The following is a 20,066-nucleotide window of genomic DNA, read 5'->3' as shown; positions in this document are numbered from 1 at the left end:
TAGAACCCGCTCATCGAGAGGGTTGTTTCCTCTCGATGACTGGGACAGACCCCGGTCATCAAGAGGAAACAAGCCTCTCGATGAGCGGGTTCTATCCCGGTCATCGAGAGGAACCATCACTCCCGATGAGCGGGTTCTATCCCGGTCATCGAGAGGAAACAACCCTCCCGATGACTGGGACAGAGCCCGGTCATCGGGAGGAACCATCACTCCCGATGAACAGTCTGTAGCTGTCATCGAGTGAGGGTGTTGGATAAAAAAAAGCGCAAGTACCCGCGGTACCCGCAAAAAGTACCGCCGGTACCCGCCCGCGGGTGCCGTGTACGGGTACGGGTGTCTGAATATCACGAAAAACACCGCGGGTACCCGGACACGCGGCAGGTACCCGGGTCCACTTGGCGATCTCTAAAAAAGCCAAAATTACAAAAAAAAAATTCAAAGGTTTTCCCCTTTTGAATACAACAAGGCAAAAATCCGCCGTTTTGCATACAAAAAACAAGAAGAAAAAAAAAACAGGCTACAAACAAAAAACAAAACGCAACCCACAACCAGCCACCCAGCGCAGCAAGCTGACGCACCGTGGCCCAACGCCCATCCCTGTCTAGCAGGGTCAAAAAGTGTTGGCTGGAAGGCCCCCAGCCCTAAAGCACAAGGGGGGCCCACGAATAATCCCCGCCAGACTGCGCAAATGCAACAGCGGACGGGGCTGAGGCGACCCCCTGCTTGAATTACAGCCGGGAAGTTGCCTGAGGAAATGACACCTCAACCAATCCCCTCTATTTATAACCGCCGCGCATGTGCTCACCTCCTCCTCCCACAAAGAACCAACACCTCAATCCGACCCCGCCCCACCATACACCCAGGCCCTTGCAACCTATTACAGTATCCTCGGCTATCCCCACGGCAATGAACCTCCATCCAATCCGCCTTAGGGATTTGCGGTATTGGTGAGTCTAACCTTAGGTCATTGCAATGGTTAGACTCACTCGGAGTCAGTTGGGAAGTAATCACAGTTCTTGTCTAGGTCAACCCAGGAATTCCTTTTCCTCAAATTGGCCGGGTATGGGTTGGAGAGGTGCTCTCTCTTCCCCCCTTTTTGCCTTGTGTGCTGTCTCCCAGACATCAGGCGTTTTTCGCGGCGCGCTTCTCACGGAGAGCGCGCCCTCTTGGGGGAAAAAGGCATAGCAGCCCCAGGCTTATGCCCCACTTAGCAATCAAGGTCGAGCCCGCCGGGCGGGTGGGACCCCAAACTGGGTGGGTGGGTGGGGCGAAATTTTTACTCTGATTTCGCTGCTTCGATTGTACCGGACTCCTTTGGGTTTTGGCGCCTCAGTTCGGTTAGGGAGATCGCTAAACCGGACTACTACTGAGTTCCGGTCCAGGATTGCACCGGTACCCGCAGCCCCGCGCCGTGGGCCCAAACCTAACTCCTCCCCAGGATCGGTCCGGGCCCCGCGGGCCGCAATTCAAGGCCCGGCTCCTTGGACATCACCCCACTCCATTAAACTACGTTAAGTACCAATCCAATCCGCCTTAGGGATTTGCGGTATTGGTGAGTCTAACCTTAGGTCATTGCAATGGTTAGACTCACTCGGAGTCAGTTGGGAAGTAATCACAGTTCTTGTCTAGGTCAACCCAGGAATTCCTTTTCCTCAAGTTGGCCGGGTATGGGTTGGAGAGGTGCTCTCTCTTCCCCCCTTTTCGCCTTGTGTGCTGTCTCCCAGACATCAGGCGTTTTTCGCGGCGCGCTTCTCACGGAGAGCGCGCCCTCTTGGGGGAAAAAGGCATAGCAGCCCCAGGCTTATGCCCCACTTAGCAATCAAGGTCGAGCCCGCCCCTACACTCCGGGGTTCCGGAGCCTGGCTCGCCTTGGGGTGTGTCCAACCCTAGTTATCCCGGTGCTCCGCTCTTTTTGAGCCTATTCATTGCATCACTACTCTACCACCTGGTATATCAGGCTCCTCAGGTCTTGTGGTATGCTTACCATCATCTGATCTTCTTCCCTTCTCCCCTCCCTTCTTCCTCTGGACAGCGCGTCAGCGCGGTTGTCCTCCGAGCGAACCCTTTTCGCCACTAGATCAACCTGGTGTTTGATCAGCAGGTGTTGGATTGCTTTCCACTCCTTGTTCACAAACGTGTCCTTTGACCTTCTCTTGAGGATAGCGTTCTCGGTCGTTGTGTTATCTGTCCACACGATGAAAGATTTCCCTTCTTCCGCCCCTAAATCCAGCAGCATCAGCAGGCCTAGCCGCACCGCTACCGTCTCCAGTCTAGAAATCCTCTCCTCTTCGTTTCCGGTGTCTAGTCCGGAATTGAGTTGGTCCACGGATTTCAGGCAGAATTGGGCCCATCGTCGGCCAATGGTCACCCCGATTCCAAAGCTTGTCGACGCGTCGCCCATCCACCCAATATCTGTCGGCTCTGGTCTTGCAATAATTCTAGTCGCGTCAAAGGTCTTGAGCGTCTCCCTCCACTCTTTTAAGTCTTGTTCTACCTCTTTAGGGACCGCTCTTGCCGCGTGTCTATCGATCCATTCGCTTAGCCAGTGATAAATGCTATTGAGGTAGCACTTTAATTGCGGGAGGCAATAGTTTATGTGGTTCAGTCTTCCTACTAGAATTTCAACTACATCGTATTTGAACGTCGCTTTTGGTACTAGGAAGGCGTTAATCTGTGTGATTCTCTTCTCCCGCTTCTTTTCCGGGAGGCCCACCGTCTTCCTGATACCGTTCCATATGAAACCTAAATACTTTTGTTCCTCCTTGAAAGGTGAGAACTTTTCGGCGTTTGTCTTCACCCCTAGCTGGTCGGATCTTTTCACAACTTCTTCCATTTCCAGCTCGGAGGTCAACCGTTTCACAAATAGGTTATCGTCGACCCACCGAAAGATTGTCAAGACATCGAACTCCTCTATCATGATTCGTTTCCAGGCATCCGCCGGCCTCCCAAAGGAGCCGCATCCCGCTACGCCTCCGAAGGCGATTCTCGTATCTAGGATTATATTATTGTTGAAATCGCGTACCATCAGGAATGGCCACTGGTCTGGGGCCGTTGGAATCTGCCGGTACGCTTTTTCCCAATCGAAGAGTGCCAGGAGGACTGGTTCCTTCGTTTGCCGGAAGAATTCTGCGACTACGTTGTAGTCGTCCCAAGTTGTCTGGAATTCCTGTGAGTCCACAAAGGAATTTACCGATGGGATTCCTGCTTTTGAATGTGGGTACGACAAATCATTGATTGGCCTCAATGATCCGTCACCGTTGATCACCGCTCCTAGCGGGCTTGTCCTAAAGAATGGGAAAACCTTGTTCACTTGTTTTCTTGTGAACGGGCCGAACATCCGCCTCGCGGCTATCTCCTTCCTAATTGATTCCTCGATCTTGGTCTTTGCCTGGAGGGCCGAGCTGTGATTCTCCGGGGTGTAGAAGTTGGTATTCTCCCCTACCGTGTGTCTTGGAATGCCCTGGTCGAATCCGTGGATAAGACCATGAATCACATCACCAAATTCTTCCATCAGGTTGTTCTCCTGTAGGGCTCTCCTCCATTCACCTATGTTCATCTTGCACCTCGCGCCTGTTGGCCACTCAGCTTCACTCCGTCTGCTCGACCTCCGTGTCTCCAATTGATCATTGGAGGACTCACGGGGGGCACTGGATACAATACGGCTGACGAGAACCGTACAGCAATTAGACACTCATTTCTTTCATTACTCCTTTCAAAGGTGTAACCATAGTTAACATCAAACAAAGGCCCCTACTTTCTCCCATATCCCCCATCCCTTTGGTCCTCCCTTCCATCATGTTTGGTGCCCCGGTATCCGTTGGTCCTTGGGCCCCTCGATCCGCTCGGTCTCGTCGGGTTTGATGGTCCGGTTGGTGGTTGTTGGTTAGGCGTTTTGGAAGACGGGGGGCTTACCGATTGTTGTCGTCCGGCTGAGTTGTGACCGCTTCCTCCACCGCGTCCTCCACCTCCACCACCTCCTCCCCCTCCTCCGCTACCGCCGCCTCTTCCTCCGTTCTCGGCCCCTGAGCTTTTCTGGAGCCCCGTGGCTGGATCCCAGTTCCAACGTTCTCCTGTTACGGAGTACGGGTTATCCGTGTACTCGAGTTCATTGAACTTCCTTGCAGTGAGGTAGGCCTTCTGCGCGATCGTTTCTCTAAACTCTCCGATATTCGCTACTGAGAGGGAACCGTCTTCCATGGTCACTCTGCGTGAGAAAACGTTGTATCGGACTTGGATATCGTACCTCAACCCCACAATGAAACGGTTGGATAAGATGATCCGGTCGCAATTGGCTTTGTGGACCATGAGCCAACTAGCGAAGCGAGTATAGTTGCAAACCTTGATGAGTGCTCGGTGGAAACCTTGGTAGTTTATCGACCACTGTGCGTAGGTCTGGGAGAATTCGCTCGGGTAAGGGAAACCAGTATACCGATCTTTGTCCGATGAGTTCTCGCTGTGGCGCGGGCGCTTCTCAGCCTGGTATGCGATTGCCTGGCTTTGCCACTCCTCGTTGAAGATGGTGAGCGGCAGAGGACCTCTCAGCTCCCTGAGGTTATCTTCGAAGAATCTAGTGAAGCCTATGTCGTCGGTGGTCGCCCTCGCTTCCTCGTTGAATGTCACCCCCCCCGGCATGACGTTTTCTGGTCGGCTATCGTTTCTTCCAGAGCTTGCTATCTCTGTAAACCTCGACATCTCATTGACTGGTACCTTTGAGATGGGGATTGAGAAGATCGGCCGATTCTCGCCACCTTCACGAATTTCACTCCTGGGGGCCGTTTGGGATCCTGGCGTAGTGGCGGGCTGGTTCTGCTGAAGTGGGTGTTGAGACGGGTTAGCCTCCTCGTTTCCTTGTGCTTTGCCCAACGCTGCGACTATTTCAAAGAACATTGTCGCCTTCGCCTTATCTCCCGCTTCATCTGCTTCCCACACCTTCTCCAGTACCCTCATTATATCTGCCGGCCTCTTCTGGGAGTTATCAGGTTTGGTGGTCGGCCGCACTGGATCATCCGCTAAGTGATTTACATCAAAGGCGTTGTGATCTCAGTGTTCCTCTTCCCTTCCACTTCCTAGTCACGGTACTTACAAGTCCCTTTCCTTTTCCCCTTCGCTTCTTTTCCCTCTCCCTCCCCTATCCATCTTGCTCCCAGCGCTTCCTTCATCGAGTCGGCTATCTCTATCGCCGTCCTTTTCTTCCCGGATTGTTGGCCCGAACCTGGTATCTCCTTACTTTGCTCTCCTCCTATCTCCTCTTCAATCACCGTTGGCTCCGTTGGTGCCTTTGATGTCGCCCGAGTCGATTTCCTCACCGCTACCTTCTTTGGTTGCTGTTTCTTCGCCTTCGACTTGGACGAATTCGCTTGTCCTTGCTGCCCGGCCGCTGTGGTCATCTGCTCTTCCACCTCCTGCTCGGATTCCTCCTCGTGTTCGGATAGGAACTCTTCACCATCTGCTTGGCGCGTTGGTCCTTGATTTGCTTGATTTATCGAGATTGGGTCCGCTGTCGGTCCAGGGCCTAAAATGCCTACTGTTAGTTCGTCCAGTCTGTTAATCATGGCGAAATTTTTACTCTGATTTCGCTGCTTCGATTGTACCGGACTCCTTTGGGTTTTGGCGCCTCAGTTTGGTTAGGGAGATCGCTAAACCGGACTACTACTGAGTTCCGGTCCAGGATTGCACCGGTACCCGCAGCCCCGCGCCGTGGGCCCAAACCTAACTCCTCCCCAGGATCGGTCCGGGCCCCGCGGGCCGCAATTCAAGGCCCGGCTCCTTGGACATCACCCCACTCCATTACACTACGTTAAGTACCAATGATCACCGTCACCCATGAATCCCATCAAAACATCTGCTGGATACACCACTACTGTTGCTCTGGTGAGCCCTTGCCACGTTCTCCTGTTGACCTGGACTCCATTGTTAGGATATTTGGAAAGGTTTGCTATTTCCTTGGCAGTCACGTCGTCAGCTTGCCATTTGTTGTCGGGCTCCAGAAAGCCCGGCCACCTCACTGACAAGGACGTAATAGCCATCAAATTATTCCCCCTCGTTTTGTTTGGTCTTTGTCTTTGTCCTGATAGCAGTTTCTGGATCACTTGCCGGCCAAAAACTTGAACCTTGGCAAGCACCACCGCAGCTCCCTCCTCCTGCACCTCAACCCCTTGGACTGCCGCCGACACAACCTCCTTCAAAGCCAGAGGGGGGAGGGCCTAATACTCTCCCACCCGTCGGTAGCAGGGAAATCGGCACTGTGGTTGTCAAATCTGTCCCCGACCGGAGTGGTGGAGGTCGGGAAGCTGGCACATTTTTCAAGGCCGGGTGGCGATCCCAATGGCGGTAGTGGGGTATGTCGTCTTCACAGCTCCTACAAGTACTCCTGCATTCACTCAACTGGTCTGCATACTTGCGTTCCCCCACTAGGCTTCTGAAAGCGGCCATCCAAGCCGCAGGCGGGATGCCGTTCTCAGGGTGCCAATTCAACTTCCGCTTGATCCTGACGGATCCCATCACCTTTCTGGCCTCCGCCCAGTCGATCGAGGCCGCCGGCGTGAGTGCCTACATGGGCGCGGCATCCATGATCTCACAGAACGCCGTCCTTTCTGCAGCAGTCACCATCCTTCCCGTCGAAGTCCGTCATTCCACCCTCCTCAATATGTTCTCCGGCGGCAGCGCTTCGCCTCAGGCTTTTGACCTCCCCCTCTCTCCGCCTCAGGTCTTGGCTATCGTCGGCGGCTTGCTTCAAAACTGCCAAGCTTCTGACCTTGGTCTCACTGCCAATCAACCCCTGAGTATAACGATGGCTTGACACAGGTGAGCAACTGGATCTTGACTTTGTTTGATGATGTACAAGCCCCTCTCATGAATCTAACCAATACAAAAAATCCTCATTCTAAAGCACACTGTTTACGGCAGGATTGATTCTGCAATTCCAAACATCAGCACAGGTCCAAAGCCTGAAAGCAAACACACTCTCATGTCAGATGCTCGTCAGGGGCATGAACACTGCGCTGGTCATGCCGGCCTCTTCCGGTATCATCCCAGTGCAAACATCCTGCAATGGCCCGTTGAATGGACTGGTGGCCGTTTATCTGACCTTGAATGCCCAGCCCCTAACATCCTTGTTGAAAGGCCAAGCACAAAACATCGTAGCTGAAGGTTGTTATTGTTTGTGTTGTGCTTTCCCTCTCCAAAGGCAATTTGTTTACTATGGAGACATGATTGAAATTAACCAAATCACAAATGTCGCCCGTATGAGATCGGCTGAAATTCAGGGCAAAGCGACTGGATTAAACATGGAGAGTCGTAACAAAGCTGACAAAGGGATTCAATTACAACCTCCCTGAAGCTATTGTGTCGCGGGCCCATGAGTACGGTGAATGCGGTTCAGTTCACTGGAAAGTGGGATTGGCCATCACGGGACACCTTGGAGGGTCTTACGCGGAGAACTTGGGCTGACAAAAAAACAAGTCAAACAAAACCCAGCCTGATGCTCAGTTTCATGATGACCGTGTGCACAAAAAAAAATGTGTTGTGAATAACCAAAATCTGGTCATGTTGAACTTGAGTCACTTGTTGTGCCATCATGTGTGACTCAGATTTGCTTAATGAAAATTGATTGTTCGCGAATTGAGTCAATTGTGAAGGGCTCCTAAATATCTTAGTCAAATATTCTGCGAGATGATACACAATGGCGATATTGGACTGACTGTGGGTGAATGAGTGTAATACTATTGAGATCTCCACACCTGTTGCCACCGCGGTCAACAGCTTTGCCATTATCATACCAAGGGCAGGCGGATTGGTGTGTGCTCAGCTGGACATTGAATTAAACTCTACCATAACGTAGCCCCAGAGGATAATTGTTTGATTCAAATTGGTGTTTCTTGGCCCGGTCTGGCGGGAAGGGTGGGGGGACCGGGAGGTGCCAGGGCGTGTGGAGTTGTGTTTGTGCAGGTGTGCCGTTTGCGGATGAGTGAACTGGGGTGGTGGGAGGATCGGGGGGTTTGAGGGGGTAGGACTGGGGTTGAAGTCGGTGGTAAACAGGGCGCGGAGTCGTGGGGCGCACGGGGATTGGGCATGATTGTGAGGGTGGCCCTGCAGCGGCGGAGCTGCTTGGCCTCTAGTTTGCAAGTAAACCTCAGGTGATTGTTCAGCTGATCAAATGAGGATAAAAAAATTAGGTTAAAAAATGACTTGAAAAGTTCTTTGACATTTTTTGTTCCATTCAAAGCAATATCCTTCACCTCCTCTGTGCATTATATCTCAATCCAAAATTTCAATAAAACCCAAATCTTAGCAGGGAGTGGTTCTCTAGAATTCATTTTTTCATCCCGGTGATTCAATATCATTGGTAAATAAATTTTAAAGATTTCTATTGCCTTTGTCATCAAGCTTGGTATATTCCCAATCTTTTCTTTCATGGATTCACAAGGATTCATTATGTGATCAATCATCTGAACATGGAACAGAAACAATGGAAATAAATCCTGAATACTTGATCCAGATAAGAATGTTTCATTTTCCATTTCCCTTTTAAATTGTATTTTTCCACAAGTCTGTCTCTCCCAAAACTTGAACCAAATTTGCTTATTTCTTAAGAGTAAATCATATTTGTTTAAGCACATCCTCTGAGCAAATTTATTCCTGTCATTTAATCCACTTTGCACAAGGTCCTCCAAAACTATGGAACTATGAGTAGCTAAGTGTACAGAGTTGAAGAATGACAGCTCTGTTTATGAAGCTTAGGGCAAAAAACCCGTCAAAATAAGGGTTTTGGGTAGAGATGGCAAACGGGTACCCGCGCGGCGGTACCCGGCACCCGCCGGCGGGTACTCATCAGGGTCGCGGGTACCGCCGCCGCGGGTGCCAAGTACGGGTACGGGTGTTGGTTTTTGTGTGATTTTTAGGCGGGTACCCGGGTACCGCCGCTTGATACCCGCCAATACTGCTACCTATTTTCCGCTGTGTATGTCCCCGACCCCCTTCTGGACTTGTCTCCTGCAAGTCCTGTGTGATATCCCCGGCTGCAGCGCCACCAGCTCGCCCACCAGCCCGCCAAGAGGGATTCCTCTCGGCGAGCAGGTATACACACACCAGCTCGCCAAGAGTTTGGAGAGCTGGTGTACACACACCAGCTCGCCGAGAGGTCGGAGAGCTGGTGTACACACAACAGCTCGCCGAGAGGTCGGAGAGCTGGTGTACACACAACAGCTCCCCGAGAGTTCGGAAAGCTGGTGTACACACACCATGACCGGCTCGCCGAGAGGGATTCCTCTTGGCGAGCACCGGTATACATACACCAGCTCGCCGAGAGGGATTCCTCTTGGCGAGCACTGGTATACACACACCAGCTCGCCGAGAGGGATTCCTCTCGGCGAGCAGGTAGTGCTCGCCGAGAAGCAGGTATAAATCCTCTCTTGGCGGCAGGTATACTGATACCAGCTCGCAGAAGCCCCCTCTCGGCGAGCAGGCACATATCTACAAAAAACAACTTGGCGGGTACCGCCGGTACCCGCCAGAAAGACCCGGGTACCGCCGCCGCGGGTGCCAAGTACGGGTACGGGTATCTGTTTTGGGCCAAAAAAGCAGGCGGTACCCGGGGTACCAATTGCCATCTCTAGTTTTGGGCCCTAGCACTATAACTGTGCTGATGTAAACACTGGTAATTTAAATTACCCAGCTTGTTACATGGCAAATATGGCCACTACAAGGGTTTTAACACTCTGTAACAGAGGAGGAATTAATTATTTAATTAATAATATGTAATTATTAATTACAGGGAATTAATTTGGCGTAAAAGTAGGTGGTAAGCGCTTAAACTGATTGGCTACTTGACAGAGGCGGTGGTCTTACGGCAACTACTTATAAGGATAAAGCTTTAAATATGCTAATAAGGGATTTTTGATGATTTGAAGGGTTTAATCCAGTGGATTTTACGTGCTGGGGATGGTTTATAAGGAAAAGTGGCTACAAATGTAGCAGAGGAGAATATTCACGGCAAACTTACAGTTTATGGGCGGTGTGAGAACTCCTTTTGGGACGGGTGGCAGTTCTGCGAGGGGGAAATAGCAGTTATAATATTTCAAGTATGTATGAAGCTTTTACAACTGTTACGGGTGGTTTGAAAGACCTGCCCCTCTATAATACTACACAAGAGTTATCACAACAAATTTATTTTTATTGTTGTGGCAAACTAATGATAGAGATAACTATATGTAGCAGTCTCTAATCAAACCTAGATCAAACTTGAATTCAGCGGAAATGTTGAGTGGATACGGGGAAATGGAGTTGGTGGTGGAAATCAGTAGGAACGTAAGATATGTTTTATATGGTTTATATGTTTATTGAGTGAGAGAAGTATGTGCTGAGATATAGAATGTTGCAAAAAAAAAAGACTAATGGAAGATGTGAACTATTCAAAGTGTCTTTTGCCCTCCTCCTTAACCTTCAGTTAAGAGTACAATGGGTTAAGATCACTTTGACTTGTTAAGAGCACAAGTGGTGATGCTTGCTACTTGACTACTTATATATCCTCTGAGGTATGAAAGATGTTGATGGGCAACTTGATTGAGATCACACTAGTGGATTTATGTTGATTTTAGCTTGTAGCTTCTGAGTGAGATGTGTGTTCTGATTAGGATTCCTGCCCGGCATCCCCCACTGAGGAGGGAAGACATGCTCCTTATATAGTAAAATGTGAGGGATTTTTGCTGGTGGGGAAGTCAGTTGAGGGATTTATGCTGTTGTGACTTCTCCTGTGAGGGATTTTTGCTGCATGGAAGCTTCCATTGAGGGATTTTTGCTGCATGGAAGCTTCCGTTGAGGGAATTTAGCTAGTGAGCCTTCTGATAAACGTGTGATCCAACATGTGACTGATGATGTCATGCGAACATACAGGGGTACGTGTGTGCACCTGTATAAACTACACCCTAACTATGTACTTGTACCTGATTCTATACTATGTACTACCAAATATAATTCTATAGTATTTAATTGAGTTATGTCACAAACAGTTTAATCCAAATAACTTTTGACTGAGTGGAGCTAGCCTAGTGGTTCAAGTGAGTGACTAGGGTTTAAATGACCTGTAGAATCTAATCATGCAATAATACATCCAAGAATATGCCTCCTTCTCATACAGTGAACCAAGACTTTATGCAATTTGATACTTGAAACAGATTTGGCACACCACAGCGGTGAATGGTCTGGGGGATCTTTTCCTGAGGGCCAAATAGGCCTCTATTTATAGAGGGGACTTCAGTGGGCGTAAACACTGAGTCCTTTTCTCCCTATGGGAGTATCCAGGGGTGTAGCCGTGAAAAAGGGCTTGGCTGTGGGTAATTTAATTGTATTGTAATAGACTAATTTCCCTGACTCTGTCACATGACATGTTTATAACCAATTGTCATGTGAAAGAGCTTCAGTAGAAGTCTACATAATACTTTTCACGGGGTATTTTTACACGAGTAATATTACTCATTAATGTACAACAGTTTAATTTTATGTACATTGTTTGTTTTACTAAAGTTATGTATGTAACTAGGGAAATCGCGGCTGCGCCGCGTAAATTAAAACACAGCCAAAGTACCACACTGAGTCCGGGCACATTACAATGGCTACTGCTCACCTCACACCGCTAATGTCCTGAATATCCACGCATCCGTGGAGCATTGGTCCAACTTTACAAAATAGTTACTTCACTAAAAAAAGACAAACAGTACAAGAGAAGCAATGTTGCCCCGTCTATGATGTACAAGTAGCCACCACTAGAACCTGATGCTTTGTCTCACACCACAGCATCTCTAATGACACTTAGGTTCACTACATTTGTCGTCTCCGATATATTTTTCCCACCTACAATGCCGACAAGTAGGCCTTCACAACTTGTTGCCCGCGACAGGGCAACATATAGTTGCCCGTGAGAAGAAACCGGTTGAGGAAGATAAACTCCCACACGGCCTAGAGTCTGGCCTTGAGCTTTGTTGATCGTCATTGCGAAAGCCGGAACAACCGGAAACTGACATCTTCCAAACCTCGTAGCACACAACTGATCCGGCTCGTGGATCAGAACCATCTTTGGGAGTAACACCTCGTCTCCTGCGTTTGGGCCAGTCATGACTTCGCACTTCAGGACATGGGGCTGAACACCTTTGATCAGGAGCCGCGTTCCATTGCAGAGCCCGCTCCCAAGTGTCAGGTTCCGGATGCAAACAACTGGCATACCCTCCTTCAGTTGAAGAGAAGGCATTGAAAAGCCGGAAATGTCGATGTTAGTCAGTGATTCTGGTCCCAATGTCTCGTCACAATCGCTGAGCACTTCGTCTACCGCCCGGACCACAACCTCTTGTCCTGGCAAACGGCGCAGACAAATTGAATTCAGCAGTTTGACGTTGACATTCAGCGGTGTCAGAATTGCGCGTGACCTATAAAACTGAGCTAGATCATCGATGTGCGTGCACTGTCGAGCCGCTTGCAAATCACCGTAAACAAACTCGATGAGCTGATTCAACACCGGGCCTTCCACCCGGCCGCTGATCACAGGTACTTGACCTAAAGAAACCACTTTGGCATTATTTACCATCGCGGCCCCCGATCCGATATTCAGTAACCAGATCGAGAAGAAATTGATGCCGACATCTGGAGAGGCGTCTCCTCCGTGAACACGAGTACCAACCAAGCGCATGTTACCCGTCAAGCTGAAACGTTTCACCAGAGGCCATAGATACGACCCAATTAAACTGGCTGAACCTTGCGCAAATATATCACCTCCACGAACTACGGGCAACGTTTGCCGGAAGTTGCCACCGAACACGACCTGAACACCTCCAAACGGGCACTACCAAGACGGATGAATTTGCGATGTCGTATATTGATCAATATAGCTTATATTGATCAATTTATATTGATCAATTTTTTTGTTGTTATTATTCCTCTTGATATCTTTGTCTATTTTCCATGTCTCCTTGATACTATTCTATAATCTCTCTCCTTCTGCCTGTACTGTTAGCTTCAAGCCACAGGATTTTTTTTTTCTTTTGCCTGATAAGATTCATAAATTTCTACATACACCACTCAATTCTTCCTGAAAAAAAGACATTGCAAGTTTTAGGATTAATCCAGGTTGGCTGAGGGGTCTCAAATTTTTTTTCTTTTTTTTTTACTTCAACAATTGATGTTATCAGAAGTCTCCAAATCGACTTTTTTTCAAAAGAGGAAAAACATTGACCCCTGACCTCTCTCATGATACCATCCTGCACACATTTTGAATTTGGTTGGTTGAACTTGCTCAAGATATTGCATATCATACTTGAAGTGCTACATGCATAGAAGGCCTTTTTGAAATTAGTTTACCATGGTTTAGCATATTTTTGTCAGGTTCTTTTTTTTATCTACTTTTGTTATCAACCACAGATTAATGAGGAATATTTCCACATAAAATTTCATCGCACAATTTTTTTGCATATAAAACCCAGAAATATTTTAAAATATAAGTTATTTGGGGTCGCATCCATTATGCAGCAGCAACAATGTGATCAGTTGCCAAATATCACTAATTTGGTGTTTCTGCCACTATATCTCAGCGCAGCATGGGAGTTCTTCCATGATATTGGTAACAAAATGATCACATGCCCCTGAAGATTCATTGTGTACCTTGAATGACCACAATACCCCCAAATGTAGCAGCCACACTGTGATCAGTTGCAAAATATCACTAATTTGGTAGTTTCTTGGTGTTTCTGCCACTATATCTCATCACAGCATGGGATTTCTTCCATGATATTGGTACCAAAATGATCACATTTCCTCAAAAATTCATTGAGTACCTTGTGTGACCACAAAACTCCCAAATGTAGCAGCCACAATGTGATCAGTTGTCAAATATCACTAATTTGGTGATTCTGCCACTATATCTCAGCGCAGCATGGGAGTTCTTCCATGATATTGGTAACAAAATGATCACATGCCCCTGAGGATTCATTATGTAGCTTGAATGACCACAAAACACCCAAATTTAGCAGCCACAATGTGATCAGCTGGCAAATGTTCTAATTTGGTAGTTTCTTGGTGTTTGTGCCACTATATCTCAGCGCAGCATGGGAGTTCTTCCATGATATTGGTGCCAAAATGATTGCATGCCCTCAAATATTCATTTGGTACCTTGGATGACCACAAAACCCCCAAATGTAGCAGCCACAATGTGATCAGTTGCCAAATATCACTAATTTGGTAGTTTCTTGGTGTTTCTGCCACTATATCTCAGCGCAGCATAGGAGTTCTTCCATGATATTGTTACGAAAATGATCGCATGCCCTCAGAAATTCATTGAGTACCTTGGATGACCAGGAAACCCCCAAATGTAGCAGCCACAATGTGATCAGTTAACAAATATCACTAATTTGGTAGTTTCTTGATGTTTCTACCACTATATCTCAGCACAGCGTGGGAGTTCTTCCATGATATTTGTACCAAAATGATCACATGCCCTCAACAATTCATAAAGTACCTTGGATGACCACAAAACCCCCAAATGTAGCAGCCACAATGTGATCAGTTGACAAATGTCACTAATTTGGTAGTTCCTTGGTGTTTCCGCCACTATATCTCAGCACAGCTTGGGAGTTCTTCCATGATATTGGTACCAAAATGATTAATGACCCCTGAAGATTCATTGTGTACCTTGAATGACCACAAAACCCCCAAATGTAGCAGCAACACTGTGATCAGTTGCCAAATATCACTAATTTGGCAGTTTCTTGGTGTTTCTGTCACTATATCTCAGCCCAGCGTGGGAGTTCTTCCATGATATTGGTACCAAAATTATCACATGCCCCTGAAGGTTCATTGTGTACCTTGAATGACCACAAAACCCCCAAATGTAGCAGCCACAATGTGATCAGTTGCCAAATATCACTAATTCAGTAGTTTCTTGGTGTTTCTGCCACTATATCTCAGCGCAGCATAGGAGTTCTTCTATGATATTGGTACCAAAATGGTCACATGCCCTCAAACATTCATTGAGTACCTTGGATGACCACAAAACCCCCAAATGTAGCAGCCACAATGTGATCAGTTGACAAATATCACTAATTTGGTAGTTTCTTGGTGTTTCCGCCACTATATCTCAGCACAGCGTGGGAGTTCTTCCATGATATTGGTACCAAAATGATTAATCACCCCTGAAGATTCATTGTGTACCTTGAATGACCACAAAACCCCCAAATGTAGCAGCAACACTGTGATCAGTTGCCAAATATCACTAATTTGGTAGTTTCTTGGTATTTCCGCCACTATATCTCAGTGCAGCATGGGAGTTCTTCCATGAGATTGGTACCAAAATGATCACATTCCCTCAAACATTCATTGAGTATCCTGGATGACCACAAAACCCCCAAATGTAGCAGCCACCATGTGATCAGTTGCCAAATATCACTAATTTGGTAGTTTCTTGGTGTTTCTGCCACTATATCTCAGCCCAGCATGGGAGTTCTTCCATGATGCTGGTACCAAAATGATCAAATGGCCCTGAAGATTCATTGTGTACCTTGGATGACCACAAAACCCCCAACTGTAGCAGCCACAATGTGATCAGTTGGCAAATGTTCTAATTTGGTAGTTTCTTGGGGTTTGTGCCACTATATCTCAGCGCAGCATGGGAGTTCTTCCATGATATTGGTACCAAAATGATCGCATGCCCTCAAATATTCATTTGGTACCTTGGATGACCACAAAACCCCCAAATGTAGCAGCCACAATGTGATCAGTTGCCAAATATCACTAATTTGGTAGTTTCTTGGTGTTTCTGCCACTATATCTCAGGCCAGCATGGGAGTTCTTCCGTGATACTAGTACCAAAATGATCAAATGCCCTCAAAGATTCATTGAGTACCTTGGATGCCCACAAAACCCCCAAATGTAGCAGCCACAACGTGAACAGTTGCCAAATATCACTAATTTGGTAGTTTCTTGGTGTTTCTGCCACTATATCTCAGCGCAGCGTGGGAGTTCTTCCATGATATTGGTACCAAAATGTTTGATCACCCCTGAATATTCATTGTGTACCTTGAATGACCACAAAATACCCAAATGTAGCAGCCACACTGTGATCAGTTGCCAAATATCACTAATTTGGTAGTTTCTTGGTGTTTCTGCCACTATATCTCAGCGCAGCATGAGAGTTCTTCCATGATATTGGTACAAAAATGATCAAATGCCCCTGAAGATTCATTGTGTACCTTGAAGGACCACAAAACCCCCAAATGTAGCAGCCACAATGTGATCAGTTGCCAATATCACTAATTTGGTAGTTTCTTGGTGTTTCCGCCACTATATCTCAGCACAGCTTGGGAGTTCTTCCATGAGATTGGTACCAAAATGGTACATCACCCCTGAAGATTCATTGTGCAGCTTGAATGACCACAAAACCCGCAAATGTAGCAGCCACCATGTGATCAGTTGCCAAATATCACTAATTTGGTATTTTCTTGGTGTTTCTGCCACTATATCTCAGCGCAGCGTGGGAGTTCTTCCATGATATTGGTACCAAAATGAACACATGCCCCTGAAGATTCACTTTGTACCTAGAATGACCGCAAAACCCCCAAATGTAGCAGCCACAATGGGATCAGTTGCCAAATATCACTAATTTGGTAGTTTCTTGGTGTTTCTGCCACTATATCTCAGCACAGCGTGGGAGTTCTTCCATGATATTGGTACCAAAATGTTTGATCACCCCTGAAGATTCATTGTGTACCTTGAATGACCACAAAATACCCAAATGTAGCAGCCACACTGTGATCAGTTGCCAAAGATCACTAATTTGGTAGTTTCTTGGTGTTTCTGCCACTATATCTCAGCGCAGCATGAGAGTTCTTCCATGATATTGGTACAAAAATGATCAAATGCCCCTGAAGATTCATTGTGTACCTTGAAGGACCACAAAACCCCCAAATGTAGCAGCCACAATGTGATCAGTTGCCAATATCACTAATTTGGTAGTTTCTTGGTGTTTCCGCCACTATATCTCAGCACAGCTTGGGAGTTCTTCCATGAGATTATTACCAAAATGGTAAGTCGCCCCTGAAGATTCATTGTGTACCTTGGATGACCACAAAACCCCCAAATGTAGCAGCCACAATGTGATCAGTTGCCAAATATCACCAATTTGGTAGTTTCATGGTGTTTCCGCCACTATATCTCAGCACAGCGTGGGAGTTCTTCCATGATATTGGTACCAAAATGATTAATCACCCCTGAAGATTCATTGTGCAGCTTGAATGACCACAAAACCCGCAAATGTAGCAGCCACAATGTGATCAGTTGCCAAATATCACTAATTTGGTAGTTTCTTGATGTTTCTGCCACTATATCTCAGCACAGCGTGGGAGTTCTTCCATGATATTGGTCCCAAAATGATTAATCACCCCTGAAGATTCATTGAGTACCTTGAATGACCACAAAACCCCCAAATGTAGCAGCCACCATGTGATCAGTTGCCAAATATCACTAATTTGGTAGTTTCTTGGTGTTTCTGCCACTATATCTCAGCGCTGCGTGGGAGTTCTTCCATGATATTGGTACCGAAATGGGCACATGCCCCTGAAGATTCATTTAGTACCTAGAATGACCACAAAACCCCCATATGTAGCAGCCACAAGGTGATCAGTTGCCAAATTAGTGATATTTGGCAACCATTCACATTGTAGCTGCTACATTTGGGGGTTTTGTGGTCATCCAAGGTACACAATTCATCTTTGTCATTTTGGTACCAATATCATTGAAGAATTCCCATGCTGCGCTGAGATATAGTGGCAGAAACACCAAGAAACTACCAAATTGGTGATATTTGGCAACTGATCACATTGTGGCTGCTACATATGGGGGTTTTGTGGTCATTCCAGGTAATCAATGAATCTTTGAGGGAATTTGATCATTTTGATACCAATATTATGGAAGAAATCCCACGCTGCGCTGAGATATAGTGGCAGAAACACCAGAAACTACCAAATTAGTGATATTTTGCAACTGATCACATCCTAGCTGTTACATTTGGGGGTATTGTGGTCATTCAAGGTACACAATTAATCTTCCGGGGAATTGGATCATTTTGGTACCAATATCATGGAAGAACTCCCACGCTGTGCTGAGATATAGTGGCAGAAACACCAAGAAACTACCAAATTAGTGATATTTGGCAACTGATCACATTGTGGCTGCTACATTTGAGGGTTTTGTGTTCATTGAAGGTACACAATGAATCTTCAGGGGCATGTGTTCATTTCGGTACCAATATCATGGAAGAACTCCCACGCTGCGCTGAGATATAGTGGCAGAAACACCAAGAAACTACCAAATTAGTGATATTTGGTAACTGATCACATTGTGGCTGCTACATTTGGGGGTTTTGTGGTCATCAAGGATACCCAATGAATTTTGAGGGCATGTGATTATTTTGGTACCAATATCATGGAAGAAATCCCAGGCTGCTTTGAGATATAGTGGCAGAAACACCAAGAAACAACCAAATTAGTGATATTTGGCAACTGATCAGGTCGTAGGGCTACATTAGGGAGTTTCATGGTAATTTAAGGTACACAATGAATCCTTGGGGACTATTGATCAATTTGAAACCAATACCATGGAAGAACTCCCAGGTTTTGTTAAGATATAGTGGCAGAAACACCAAGAACCTACCAAATTAGTGAGATTTGGCAACTGATGAGATTGTAGCTGCCACATTTGGGGGTTTTGTGGTCATTTAAAGTACACAATGGATCCTTGGGGGCTACTGAACATTTTGATACCAATATCATGGAAGAACCCCCAGGCTGTGTTGAGATATAGTGGCAGAAACACCAAGAAACTACCAAATTAGTGATATTTGGCAACTGATCAGGTCGTAGGGGCTACATTAGGGAGATTCGTGGTCATTTAAGGTACACAATTAATCCTTGGGGACTATTGATCATTTTGAAACCAACATCATGGAAGAACTCCTGGGCTGTGTTGAGATATAGTGGCAGAAACACCAAGAAACTACCAAATTAGTGATATTTGGCCACTGATCAGATTGTAGCAGCTACATTTGGGGATTTTGTGGTCATTCAAGGTACACAATGAATCTATGGGGGCTTTCAAAAATTTTGGTACCAATTTCATGGAAAAATTCCCAGGCTGTGTTGAGATATAGTTGCAGAAATACCAAGAAACTAACAAAGTAGTGAGATTTGGCAACTGATCAGATTGCAGCTGCTGCATAATGGATGTGACCCCAAAAACATTATTTCTGGGTTTTATATTCAGAAAAATTGTCCAACAAAATTTTATGTGGAAATATTCCTCATTAATCTGTGGTTGATAACAAAAGTAGATAAAAAAAAGAACCTGACAAAAATATGCTAAACCATGGTAAACTAATTTCAAAAAGGCCTCCTATGCATGTAGTACTTCAAGTATGATATGCAATATCTTGAGCAAGTTCAACCAACCAAATTAAAAATGTGTTCAGGATGGTATCATGAGAGAGGTCAGGGGTCAATGTTTTTCCTTTTTTGAAAAAAAAGTCAATTTGCAGACTTCTGATAACAGATCAATTGTTGAAGTAAAAAAAAAAGAAAAAAAATTGAGACCCCTCAGCCAACCTGGATTAATCCTAAAACTTGCAATGTCTTTTTTAGAAATTTATGAATGTTATCAGGCAAAAAAAAAGATTCCTGTGGCTTGAAGCTAACACAAGGGGAAGGAGAGAGATTATAAAATGGTATTAAGGAGACATGGAAAACAGAGAAAGGTATCAAGAAGAATCATAAAAAAAAATTGATCAATATACATTGATCAATATACGACATCGCAAATTCATCCATCTTGGTAGTGGGGAGGGAAGAGTCCCGGAGGTATTGTAACGATCGGTCAACCATTTCGATTGCATTCTTGTGAGTCATTGTGATTTCGTCCCAGATTAACAGTTTGAGTTCTGCTAACGTCCGCCCTAAAATTGTTCGGATGTCGTAATTTGCGTGAGACTCGGAATTGACCTGTAGCGGTATTCGGAGCTTTGAATGTGCTGTACCGCCACC

General features: G+C 46.3%; 2 protein-coding genes across 2 annotated transcripts in view; one reads left to right on the top strand and one right to left on the bottom strand.

Moving 5' to 3' along the window:
* PtA15_17A33 (uncharacterized protein) overlaps positions 1 to 5,552 on the bottom strand; it is a gene marked incomplete at both ends in the record, with an annotated part of 50,726 nt that extends 45,174 nt beyond the window's left edge. Inside the window, 2 exons of the mRNA XM_053164446.1 lie at positions 4,708 to 5,009; positions 5,228 to 5,552. Coding sequence (XP_053028107.1) covers positions 4,708 to 5,009; positions 5,228 to 5,552 — 627 coding nt within the window. The remainder of the gene's footprint in view (positions 1 to 4,707; positions 5,010 to 5,227) is intronic.
* A 788-nt stretch (positions 5,553 to 6,340) lies between these two features.
* On the top strand, positions 6,341 to 6,799 carry PtA15_17A32 (uncharacterized protein; the record flags this gene model as incomplete). Its single annotated transcript, XM_053164435.1, has 1 exon — positions 6,341 to 6,799. One exon carries the CDS (start codon positions 6,341 to 6,343, stop codon positions 6,797 to 6,799), a length of 459 nt encoding a protein of 152 aa, XP_053028106.1.
* Positions 6,800 to 20,066: the final 13,267 nt, after the last annotated feature.

This window comes from Puccinia triticina, chromosome 17A, assembly GCF_026914185.1.
Source record: "Puccinia triticina chromosome 17A, complete sequence".
In the NCBI taxonomy this organism is placed as follows: Eukaryota; Fungi; Basidiomycota; class Pucciniomycetes; order Pucciniales; family Pucciniaceae; genus Puccinia; species Puccinia triticina.
The sequence above is the reverse complement of the archived record's forward strand: the minus strand, read 5'-3'. Positions and strand labels throughout refer to the sequence as shown.